Source organism: Melanaphis sacchari, unplaced genomic scaffold, assembly GCF_002803265.2.
Source record: "Melanaphis sacchari strain LSU unplaced genomic scaffold, SCAv2.0 Contig1_pilon_pilon, whole genome shotgun sequence".
Lineage (NCBI taxonomy): Eukaryota > Metazoa > Arthropoda > Insecta > Hemiptera > Aphididae > Melanaphis > Melanaphis sacchari.
In genome coordinates this window covers 1,892,639-1,905,976 of record NW_020270976.1, presented here as the reverse complement: position 1 = coordinate 1,905,976, position 13,338 = coordinate 1,892,639, and the positions used below count along the sequence as shown (strand labels likewise).

Below are 13,338 nucleotides of genomic sequence, written 5' to 3'. Positions count from 1 at the left end.
ACTCTATATAGTCCCTTGAATTTAATATGAAAATTAAATTAGAAACTGATATTTTAAGAAATAAATTAGGTACCTAGATAAGTACGTATTACCTATATAAATACGACTATCGATAATGAGAACTTAAAAATTCAATAACCATGATCATATGTATAAATATTTAGGTATATTTATCCAATATTATATAATATATGTGTTAAATTATTTTATTTACGATATGATTTTTTTCAATCGACTGTTATAAACATTTAGGTACCTACTACCTACTAGGTATATTTTGTTTTCACCAAGCTCTGTTGTACTGATATATCGTATATTGCTTATGATAAATGATAATATTGTAATATCGTAATATTATTCGTATAATTATTATAATATAAACCATATAATATTCAGCGAAGTAGTCTAGGTACGTATAGATGGAATGTACGGGGCGCATATTTTTTCAAAATGTATTGCAGATGGCGCTCTCTAGGACAACAACACATGTTATGCGTAAGCATGTAAGTTGTCTGACAGACTAAAATCTCAAAGTAATAATACCTACGTATTGCATAGGCATAAATGAATTTAATAGAGTAATAGACGTATTGACACATCACACATGGTATTTCACAACACCATTTTTATTTTATGGATGCGTGTAAAAAAAAAATCAACCACAGGCGTAGGTATAGTAATAATAATATCATATTGGAAGTTAGTATAGATAAATAGACTTACCAAGTCGTGCGCAGCCGTTTCGCCAGTGGCTACACGAACCGGATTCTGCTTGATGCGGCCAATTTTGAACGAATAATATCGAACCTGGTCCGATAGAAGGCGGGAAAACTGTGTACAAAGCAAAAGTAAGTATAAAAACCAAAACGCACGCACAATTTAACAAAATGTCTACACGAAATTTCGTCGTAAATAATTAGCGATTTAAAAACGTCACGCGTATACCTGTGCTGTATAGGTATATAATATTATAATATATTTCGGGTGCACGAGCAATACAATACACGCGGGAGAATAAAACGTATGATTTTTTTTTTTCTTTTATTCAGAAACGGTTACAAAAATATAAAACAGTGTCTGTTCCGTATTACCTATGGCTGAATATCATTAATTGTATATTATAGCAAGTATAAAATATGAAAACGCACTCGACAATCGGTCTCGGAGAGTAGACGCGGTGTACACTGATTACGGAACGCAGCGGTGCGTCTGTGCACTGTGACGACTGTTGCGAGCGTATTGCGACCGGCCGGATCGGCATCGTCGGCGGCGGCGGCGAAAGGGGGCCAAACCCGACGGTGGCCAATGGCGTGGACACCGGTGCTACGACCACGCCTCCTCCTCCCCCTCCTCGTCGTCAAAAATCCGACGTAAACACAATATACGAAATCGAAATGCGGTAGTGGTGCATTTTATAATAAAATAATTGTCATCCCTATAAAGCGTCCTGTAGTTCCTGTATAATATCTATAATGTTTAACATAATAATATATAGGTACCTCTATTATATATTTATAATGTACCTAGGTACCAATACATAATATTAGGTATTAATATTATACTATAGTATAGTCATATATGACGTGTTGTATAGTATACACCTATTATCTCTATTTGTGTATATATTGCTTGCAATGTGGTACTACTGTTGGTAGGTATAGGCATATGGTGTACATATAGGTATACCGTTTTTACCAGCTATAATACATAAATTGGCAATAATAATAAAATAAAATAATATACGATTTACCATCGTGGTATAGGAAGATTAGGAAGAATAAAATATGAAAACTAGTATATATAGGTCTCTAGGTTAGGTTTAGTGTGTTTAGTATATGTATTATTATAGGTACCTGGTCATCGAGTATAATACACACCTAACAGCTGATCACTGTAAATCGTAACGGATGTGTTAAATTTGGATTTAATGATAAATCATTGAAGAACCTACTTATGCGAAAAACGATTTTGAACGAAGACTTCTAAAGATGATATTTTAAAATGATATATCCGCGCAGCTATTTCTTTTAGGTACCTTACTTATGCCTGCTATCGTTAACTTATTTTTTTTCGTTAATACCAATAATACTTATATTGGTTATATTACAGCAGTAGACTGAACTAATATTTTTGCCAAACACATTTCATCGATGAGTATAATAAAATAAATAATACTATTAATTATTATTATATTATATATTTTACTTAAGCCAGTTAAGCAATATGATAGGCGTATATATTATTGTTATCGGCTTATGAGTCATCAGACACCACCAAATGTGTTTTCTGGAACCTATATACTCGTATATTGTTACTGTGACAGTTTCAAACCTATATGAATTATGAGGTATTAATATTGATAAAGGGCTTATACATTTTTAAGTAGGTACTTACGAATACATTTTCAAAGCATTGTGATTTTGACCAATTTCTTGTGTAGAAATATGCATAAAATACAAAAAGAGACAAAATTTGAAAATTGTATAACGTATTGATAAAATGCTTATACAGTGAAACCTCGGTATCTTAAAGTCCAAAAGACCAAAAAAAAAAATTCAGAATATAGAAACCTCGAATTACCGATAAGGAATTTAAAACATAAATAAAATTTGGTATAAAAATGTTTAATTATTAAGGAAAATGTGTATTTATATATCTTATACATATTATTAGTATTTGTCATTTGGGTAAGTACTATTTATATATTATTTTCTATGGAAGTAGAATTCTGTCATTTATCTTATATTTTATAATCTGGGCATTTTATTCTTTATCTTATCTGTCATTTATTCGAGTTAGTGAATCGTAATAGGCGGTGGGTACCAAATAATGACTTCGACTTATAGAAAAATGTAGACCGAAATAACTTAACTCGTAAGTTCACGACTAAAAATCAACGGACTGAAAAAAAAATTCGACATACAGAAACTTTAAAATACCGAAGTTCGAAATAACAAGGTTCCACTGTAATATAAATGTTTAGTGAACATTTTAAGTTCCTACAGTACCTATAGGTATAGTCGTATAATGGTGAAAGGTTTACAATTTATAATTAACTTCTTCTCAGCCTGACATTTATTTTATAATACATAAAACAATTTAAATTAAGTTATTATTTCATACTTGAACGTCTGTCTTTTTCTGCAAAAATATTGAGTAGGTATACCTACATTTTATGATTCTAATGCATGTGATAAATTTCTTTCAGTATGAAGTTTATTTTAATTCATCAAATTTTAGTAGTTTTACTTGGTATTTACGTTTAGTATAAATTAAATCGGTTCTATTTCTTAGTTTTGCTAAAATTAATCATTTAATGCGATTTCAGAATGCTCAGGTTAAGATCATCGTGATTATTGACGAATTATTAATTTTAAATTTTCTATTAATTGAACTTAGATCATCCACATGCCACCGCAAAGTATTCGCTGTCTCTAGTTGGTGATAATATTTTTTTCTCGAGTATTTTCTCAGTATTAATTATAGGTACTGAACATTTTTTCAAGAAATAAGAAAAATGAAACAAAGAAAGTAAAATTAACTATAAATTTATAAAATAGGTTTTCGAGAAAAATAAAAGACAAATGTATATATAATTCGCAGTATCTAAAGGAGTAAACAACATATATAGACCAATTCCGAGAGAAATACTGAAATAAATAATAATAGAATGCAAATGTATATATTCTAATGCCCATATAATAATTATTGTACGTCATCGTCAAAATATTATCATAATTCATAGACCAATGCAACAATGTTATGCACGACCCGAAAACCACACAGGGTAAATCCAAAAATTATTAAGCTATAAAAATAAACATGTTGATATTATTATGATAGAAATAAATAATATATGTAAAATGTATGTATGTAGTAAATAATATTATACTCTGCTATTATTTGAATCCTCGATGAAATTCAAGGAAAATAATAAAAATAATTAAACTATAATCTTGAATAAAATGCTTTAAAATGAAAGTATAAACACCGCGACGGGGCTAGAAAAATTTCTGCAGAGCTGTAGCCTATATTATAGACTAATAGCATACTGCGCTCGTCGCCAATGTAGATTTATTACCTATTATGTATAATTTATGATAAAAGTATTTATATTGCTATTAAAGTAATTGATTTTAGTATTATAGCAATACGCCATACACTATATACAGTAATAGTAGGTATAGTAATAGTTGAATAATTAATTTTTGACAAAAATATTGAATTTGAAAATAATTTTTATGTATAAAATATAACAATATTCGTCAAAAGTCTCGAGTACTTATAAATAACATTTTTTATTTGCAATAAAAAAAAAAAAATCGCTACCAAATCAAAAAATCTAATTTTGACAAAATGTTACCTTAAAATGTCTATAAAAAAAAAGTTTATTTTTGTTACGATGTTTTGGTTATCCAAAAGAAAATTATCATTATTATTATTTATTAGGTAATGAAAAACATAATTTATAATAAATCCTTTTATATAAAAATTGAATATTTTATACATTTTTAACTAAAAAATTTTTTTTTAAATGTTCGTAATTTAGATAACGGTATCGAAATTTGAACTAAATGTTTATAGAAATCGGGCTAATAGGTACATTTTTTAAATTAAGCTTCATTAAATATGCAATAATATTTTGAAATATCTTAATTGTAATAAGAAAAACTTATGAGGAACTTTATGTATTACCTACATTTTTAAATTTTTTAACCTAACGAAGTTTTTTTTTAATTTAAATTTTCTATACATAATGACATTCAAAAAATACTCGTATTTATACTAAGCTATCTATAGGTATTTAAAATTTTTAAAAGAAGATCCCATATAAGTAAAAGTGTTCTTAATTCTTATAGAAATTTAAATTTTAAATTAGATAGGTATTATACAAAAAAGATGATTTTTTTGTTTTTGTTCAAAAATATTGTCTACGTAGACTTAAAATTTTTATGAACATATTATAGTATTTCACCTTATTAGATATGTAATGCCATTTAAAAAATAATCATAAGTCTATGACGGGAGTCGTAGTTTAGCTATCCCTGGTATATTGTATATATTCTATAAACCTATCGCTCCGTTTCATAGTAATTTATTGATATTTAATGAAAAATAAATAAAATAAAATAATAATAATATGTATGATATGTACCTATATATACGAATAAATATATTTAAAGATGTATCAAAGAAAATTATTTTTCTTCTAACACGTACGCATATAATATAAAACGCAATCCTACAAGTAGAATGTGTCTGAGAGTAAAAAAGCACAAGTGTTCGTATTATGTAATTAAAACCAGGTAATTTACACAAGAATAAGCTAGGTACCTTAAACAGATCAATATCGTTTTTTAAGCATGTAAAAGCTCTTCAAAAAATTTCTTAAAAGTCGTTTAAAACCATTTATAGAAAAATTAAGATACCTAGCTCATAACATATACCACCAGTTGGCAGTTTGGATTATGAAATAAACTTTAACCATCAACTAAGTTCATTGTCTTACAAATATTATATAGCAAAATGCAGTAAGAAAAAAAAAGTATTGCTATGGAATATTTTAGACGTCACCCTGCAAGCTTTTGATAAGGTTTGGCATACAGGACTCCTAAAATTCTCCTATCATACACCAGGCATGCACTCCTAGAATCATACCTGACTGAACGAAAGTTTGGAGTTATGCATGAAGAAGCGATAATAAATTTGAAAAATACATCATCTGGAGTACTACAAGTCCATAAAGTAAAGGATTAGAAATTAGAGCTTATTATTTATCTATATACTCGGTATAGCTAATACCCCAACTAATGGTGACTGCTAAATATTTTCCGACGACATATAACAATGTTAAGAACAAGTAGGTATTAATGATCAATGGACTACGATTGAAAACTATACAGACCTCATCCAACCACTACATTTCTTATTGGACGATATAGGAGTTGGAAAACCAAAATTTATTGAGATGAATTGGTGAACATAACCTATACTCTACGTAAACTTAAAATTTACAAATTTTTCTGAACTACACCCACACGAGAATATACTATGAACAAAAATCCAGTTAAATTCGGGTATGCACCTTGATTCTTGCCTAAATTGGAACAACCATATCCGCCAGAAAAAATTTCAAATAAAAAATAAATTGCGCAATAGGTATATATTCAATAGTTGGGAGACATTCCATACTAAACCTGGCAAACAAATGGCTTCTATATATAGCTATCATCAAACCGATTTGGATTTATGGCATACAATTGTGAGGTTGTGCCAGAAAATCCAACATCGAAGTTATTCAACGTTGTCAAAATATTGCTCTTAGTATCATTACTGCAAACATACCGGTAGCACAGGAATGAAGTCATGCATCGAGATTTAAAGATTTCACCTATCCAGGAATAAATCAAAAATTTTGTCAATAAATATGCAACGAAGAACTAAAGCACACTATACCTACGTTATAATGCAACTGTTATAACCGACTTTTCGACAACTCGCAAGACTTTATATACCTACAAATATATTTAAGTAGCTATCATATTACATATTATTTATTATTATAATATAGGTAAACATCGATTATTCATTGTATTTATAAGAATCTCTGGTCATTTAAATAAATATCTTTCGAGGCAATAAAAAAATATAGGTTGGTACCTATATTGTAATAAAGTATTGTTAGGTACTTATTAGTTTATGTTTAATAGGTAAGATTGACGTTAAAGTTTTTACGCCAACATTTTTTTTGTACGTTCCAGTCAGAAAAAATTGTAAGAAATCTTGCATTACCTACATTTTCAAATATTAAGTGTTAAAATAAAAATATTATATAATTTGAACTGCAAAATAATATTTTGTAGATATTTATCAAATTATCAAAATTATTATTAATACTTCAAATACGTAAAGCCATTTATAGATCTTTGAAAAATTTAAGAAATTAATTTTATAAAATCATTACAATTTACAAATATTATTCTGTAGTTAAAATTAATACACAATGTTCAATTTTAACATATAGGTACTTTAGACTTGAAAATTAAAAAATATAATATTTTTATTACCGGAAATTAAGAAGAAAATTTTTATTATAAATCCAAATAAAATAAATATTCTTTAAACGATCGACGTTCAAATTTGGACGATATTGAATATTCAAACGTAAGTATTCCTAATAACGATTAATTCACAAACGAATTTTGTTGTTCTGTTATTATTCAAAAAATATTATTCCGTAGGTAGCAACTTACCTAACCTAGCTATTATTTAATTTATCATTTTCAATAGTTATCACTCATTTTATTATTTATTGTTACATGTAAATAGGTATACCTAAGGTACCTCGTACTATACTTAATTTCTTATTTTTCTAGTTGCACGCACAGAAATTTGAAACAATTGCAACAAGAACTTATCTATTAATATCATATTATAAACAAAGGACTGAGATAACATGGATCAATCTTTGAATTTAAACTTAACACATATTATCTGCTTCACTGCTACAGCAACTTACTCAATGAAGTTGATTTAGTTTTTTTTTTCTTTAATTTTAAATATAATACATAAACATTACATTATCTAAAGACTAAAATGGTCATAAATTGACATTATTAGACAGAGAGCGGTGAAAAAACAATAAATATGTTGGTCCGTAGGTCGAAGACAAAATTTATATTTTATACAAGTATGTAGCAAGCGCGAATCCAGGGGGGCATAGGTGGCAAGTGCCACCCCCGTTGGAAAAAAAATAAAAATTTTAGTATCGAAATTTATTTTTGTGGGGGGGGGGGATATATCTATATTATAAAATATTTCCTATAAAGTGCTCCAACCGTAAATACATGCTGGATTGCTGGATCCGCCCTTGGTATGTAGGTATCTACATAATAATACTATAATAATTTAATTACCAATAGGCTATAACGTTTGATGTAGCACTGATTAATATACAGTAAATTATAATATTATATGTATAGTATACTATACTACAAGTATAGAATAATAAAAGGTGGTAAATATCATTAATATCAAAATATTATTCATATTGTAGATCATAATATAATATAAACTACCTTTATCAATTAGTGGAAACGATCAATAACAATCATAATTCATGATTATAATGCATCGATAACATTCAGAATTTATTACCATATCGTCGTTGATACGAAAAAACCGGTGATACCCATAAATGCAAATCATATATGTTTTTTTTGGTAGGTAGTTCAAAATGATCAAAACGAATTTGCGCTTTTGTAGGTGCATTGGCCATAAAAAGACAAAAATAAATTATATTACCTGATACAATGTTGTACTTATATTATTTACTATTATTTTTCTTTTATTTAGTTCTTAAGTATTTTTTTTTTATATTTTAAAAACAACAATGATTAAGTTTAGTTGAACAGTTGAAGTTTAGTGTTATTGTATTGTATTTTATCATAGACAATTACGATGACGGTTGTCGGTTAATAATTTTATTATTCAAAATTACTATACAGTATAACCTTACATCAAATGAGATTTTTGATAACTTTAGCTTTAAAACTACCATATGAATTATGAAATGATTTTAATATTGTTTATTAGTCGTTTTATTTTTAATTGAAACATGTTTGAAATTCTAGTGAAAAAATAATTGTAAGTCAAAAATCAAGATTCAGTTTTTTTAAAGTACTGTATAAATTATCAATATTTTGTCAAATTGCAAGCTTTATTAGTTTGCTTAAACCAAACGTATAGAGATTTCATGAATATTAGTTGATGTCATATTATTAATTTTTAATTACATAAAAGATATTTAAAAAACGATTTATAGTATAAGGTCACCATGTAAGGATATAAGAAATACGTTATTATTTTTAATTAATTGTACGATGAAGGTTGGTGATAACTGATAACACATATGAGATATTATGTTCAAATGATCCCTTATTTTCTTAATTCTTTTGAAAGCAGAGATCTAAACTTCTCAACATTTTAAATTTAGCACAGGTTTTTTAGTGTGAATGGTATACTATATTAGTCTACATTAGTGGTTTCTAAAATGTGGTTTTAGGTTGATGTTAGAAGCCTAGGGGGTCTGATTATGTTTAACCAAACAACTATTTAAGAGGTACAAGTGAGACAGTCTCTTGTTCATGATGCTGACAATAAACATGACATGAATGCATTTTTGCTCCATTTTCATGTTTTTAACAACATTTAAATTTATATACATACAAAAAGTAAGATAGGTACATTAAAAAAATAGATATGAGCCCATTTTAATTCAAATTATGGGTTTATGAGATAATAACTCTCAAACATATTTTAGATTTTGAGCGAAACTAGGAACATACATATTGCAGGTTTTACAATATTATATTTTTAATTTTTTACGAATAATATTCATTGCAAGTAGTCCATGATGTTTCAATAGTTTTATATAACACCTTCATTGATAAAAAATATATTGTTATTTAAATGATTTCTAAATTATGTACTTCATAAATTTACTAAAATATTTTAATTTACACTAAACAAAATACATTTTTGAAAATTTTGATGTTATCGTTTATATTCCTAATTTTAAATTTAATGTTTATAAAAATGTAAAGTTCAGTAAAATGTTGTAACAATTAAAAATACTCATGTATTTTGTTTATATATCATCATAATATCATTAAAGATTCTACTACATAGCTTTGAAATATAAAATAATTTATAGTTAAATTAAAAGCGGTTTTCATATGCATATGTAATAGATTATAAAAATAATTTATGTAGAATGTGCATTTACCAAACAAGTCAAATATTTTAATACTAGTATCTAATTAACTTGCTTTTTTTAATCATATCAAATATTATGTAGTTAACTTTAATAATTATATTCAATAATATGTAACTATCAAATAAGAAAAGCTCAATATAAAGAAGAAAACATTATGCTCTTCCAAAATGGTATTCACTAATTTTGATTTAAAAACGCTTAATTGTTTTCATTTTTTATTATGACAATATATGTTAATGCATAATTACATTTCCATAAAAATCAATTGTATAGAAAATTCTATCCTACTTAAATATTAACAAGAAACAAAGAATATATATTTTTACAATGGTGCACATCTAGCCATTAATTCAGCAGGTAGTTTTGAAGTTAAGAATTCTAGCTCTTTTCTACCATTAGTTTTTTGTAACCATCTTTTTTCTTCATAATAATCTAACATGTTATTAAATTCTGCAGTAGAAAGTTCTGGAACCATCACTGGAATAAATGGATCAATATGTTCAAATCCCTGAAAAAATATAGTAAAATAATTATAAGTAATAATAAATAGTATAGTTAAGAATAAATATACTTTGATTAATAGTATTTTACATTTAAACAAACAATATGTATTTCAGTAATTGAAAAAAATAAAAAAATGTATTGGTGTTATTTACTTTTTAATGTAATAATTTATTATTGTATTATAATCTAAAATAACAATAAAAATGTTGAAATGTGTATCATTTCTAATTTCTGTTTCAGTACTATATTATAATTAAATAAAATAACAAACTATCATAACTTTTTTCATAGACATTATTTTATCAATATAATTGCTTAATTTAATAAAATAATATTAAAAAAAAAAAAAAAATGACAAGATTTTGTCTTACTTGTCGTCCAATGAGGTAAATAGGTAAATGAGACTCTCTTTTTGTATTTAAAGCAGCTCTAGGTGAGGTGACCATAACTATAGCACCATTATTCTAGAATAAAAAATAGCAAAATTAACTATTTAGTATTTAACATAATATATAACAAATTTATGTTATAATTTGTTTTTTATAATCAGTATAGTATATATTACCCAATCAGAAAGTACAGCTGATAATCCCGTTTGAACCATAGTGATTTGTTGAGGAGTTACTTTAACCCTGTCTTCTGTTTTTAAATCGGTTTTTTCATTGAAGAATGCATTAAATCCATCTATTGCTACTAACATTTTGCATCTAAAATTAAAATAATTATGTATTTATATATCCATTAAACATGATTATTTAATAAATTGCATTTAAAGAAGATAAATTTTTTTAAACTAATATATTTTTAATATGAGCGAGTATATTTTATAAATGTATTTAAAATCAAAAATATTAAGTATAATGTATATATATTTAGTTAACCAAATTATAGTGGAAAAGCAATATTTTTTACCAGTTTCCCAAATTGTGCAATAACTAAAATATTTTGAGAATTGATATTCAATATTTTTTGTTACACTGTCTTTTAAAGATATTCTGCTAAATAAAAGAAACACTACTTATTAAAATAAGCCAAGAAATGATAGATTTAATTTGTGTAAAAAAATCGATTTTAATAAAGTAAGTTAAAACAATTAAATTGATGATTGAAATTTTTGCTATTTGACAACGAGTATTTAATCACATATTAACAAATTTGAATTTGACATTAATAACTTTTATTTTAATAATTTTTAATTATCACTGATTAGAAATGATAAAATAATATTGTGCATTGTATTGTTTTTTATTTTATTGAACATGAATTCAATGATTTTCTATGAAACTAATAAGTAATAACTATATTACAATAATTCTGTAAGCTTCCAGAAGTCAATGTACATTATTGTACAATGTATGTACTAAGTAGTGTTGTGAAAAAATTAAAAATAATTTCAATGAATAATTAATTTTATTTAAAATGAAGTTTAATATTGATCCTTTTTTAGTCATCAAGTAATAACAAGACCTCGGTAATATATTACATGAGTGTTTAAAGAATACAATTAATAGTAAAATACATTTTAATATTGCTAATAATGAATTTGTGACTAATTTAAACATAATACTTTTTAAAAATAACTTATTTCATACTTAATTTTTACCATAATTGTATAGTATAATATATTAAAAGAACTACAAGAACTATAAATTTATATATGCAAATAAAATGGAATTTTGGAAATACTAAGTCTCTATAAATTTATTTGTATATTTTAAACTTGTGTAGCAAAAGTAATTAAAAAAAATTACTAAATTTTCAGACTCAACTTCTATTTATAACTATTTATTTGTCACATGTATTAACCGTTAAAATTTACTTATTTACTATAATTTGTTAAAAGAATTATCAACAATTAAATCATAATATTAATAATGAAGTAAACTTACTTATTGTTTGAACAGTGAGCTTTTAACTCATTCAGAAGTATATCCATGCAATCACATGCATATTTAGCTCTATTTATGCCATGTGTAATTAATTCATTGAGTGTAGTTCCTTTGGGCGTAGTTTCTCGCTGACTCCAAACATAATCTTGACTTGTAGTAAGCTAATGAAACAAAAAAAACAAAAAAAACAAAACAGATCAATAAAATGATACAATTATAATTCCTTGATTAAATAGTTACATTCAATTCATCTAATAAAGCACTATTTTGATGCATAAAATGTTTTAACCATTGAGCTGCTATTAACGGTATGTCAGCCATACCATTTTTGGAAGATGACCAATTAACTTCTTTACGATCATATTTAAGCCATATTGGAACTAAAAAAAAAAAATTGTTTTGTTAAAAAAATCTTAAAAATGATGAAGTATTGAATATAAACATACCATAAGGGATGTGATATAAAATGAATTTTGAGCTATAAGCATAATGGAGTATATGAGCAAGACTGAGTGATTTACCGCTACCCGTTTGTCCGTCTATACATTAATAATATAAGGACAATTTGTTTCGACTATGTATTAACAATAAATTCAATAATAGAAACATTATTTTAAAAGGATACATAATAAATATCGAACAGCTGGTTTTTGAAAATCAGTCGATTTCAAACTGTTAATAATTTCCAACGCTGGCTCTCGTATCATCAAGGCAGTTTCAGCAAACATTTTAGTTTGTTCGGTAAAAGGTTTTGGTATACCACCAGTTTGAAATATATTACTAACAGTTTTTGGATCTATGGTATAAAATTTTGATACATCACGGCTGTCATGGTCTCCCTAGAAATTACAGTATTGATTAACAGTAATACAATGATAAAATATAAAATGTGTAAATGTTAAGTAACAAACCGGATTTTTCTTTTCCGTGCGTGCGGCTTTTGGAATCTGATATTGTGTTTCTTGTTTTACTGCCGCTGTAGCATAATTACAAAGCCGTCTGTAAGCTTTCATTTTGACCAAAGAAGAAGCCGGCTTTCTGCCTTCTGGTGAGAGTCAAGAATTTCTATTTGATTTTCTTGTGGTTTAAGGTTTTCACAATGATAACATGACGACAGGAAATGATAATAAATTTGATAAACAATGATTTTTATCATGGTGGATAGGA

General features: G+C 26.2%; 2 protein-coding genes across 2 annotated transcripts in view; both read right to left on the bottom strand.

Annotated features, from left to right (window-relative positions):
• The window catches only part of LOC112593294, a 72,051-nt gene extending 70,831 nt beyond the window's left edge, over positions 1–1,220 (bottom strand). Inside the window, exon 1 of the mRNA XM_025337667.1 lies at positions 724–1,220. The gene's annotated coding sequence lies outside the window, so the exon portion shown is untranslated. The remainder of the gene's footprint in view (positions 1–723) is intronic.
• An 8,756-nt stretch (positions 1,221–9,976) lies between these two features.
• LOC112593206 (28S ribosomal protein S29, mitochondrial) lies at positions 9,977–13,284 on the bottom strand. Its single transcript, XM_025337555.1, has 8 exons — positions 13,083–13,284; positions 12,797–13,010; positions 12,618–12,710; positions 12,412–12,551; positions 12,172–12,332; positions 10,848–10,989; positions 10,654–10,746; positions 9,977–10,286 (listed from the first exon to the last, which is right to left on the bottom strand). Exons 1-8 carry the CDS (start codon positions 13,182–13,184, stop codon positions 10,101–10,103), a joined length of 1,131 nt encoding a protein of 376 aa, XP_025193340.1. The 5' UTR covers positions 13,185–13,284; the 3' UTR covers positions 9,977–10,100.
• Between the last annotated feature and the right edge of the window lie 54 nt (positions 13,285–13,338).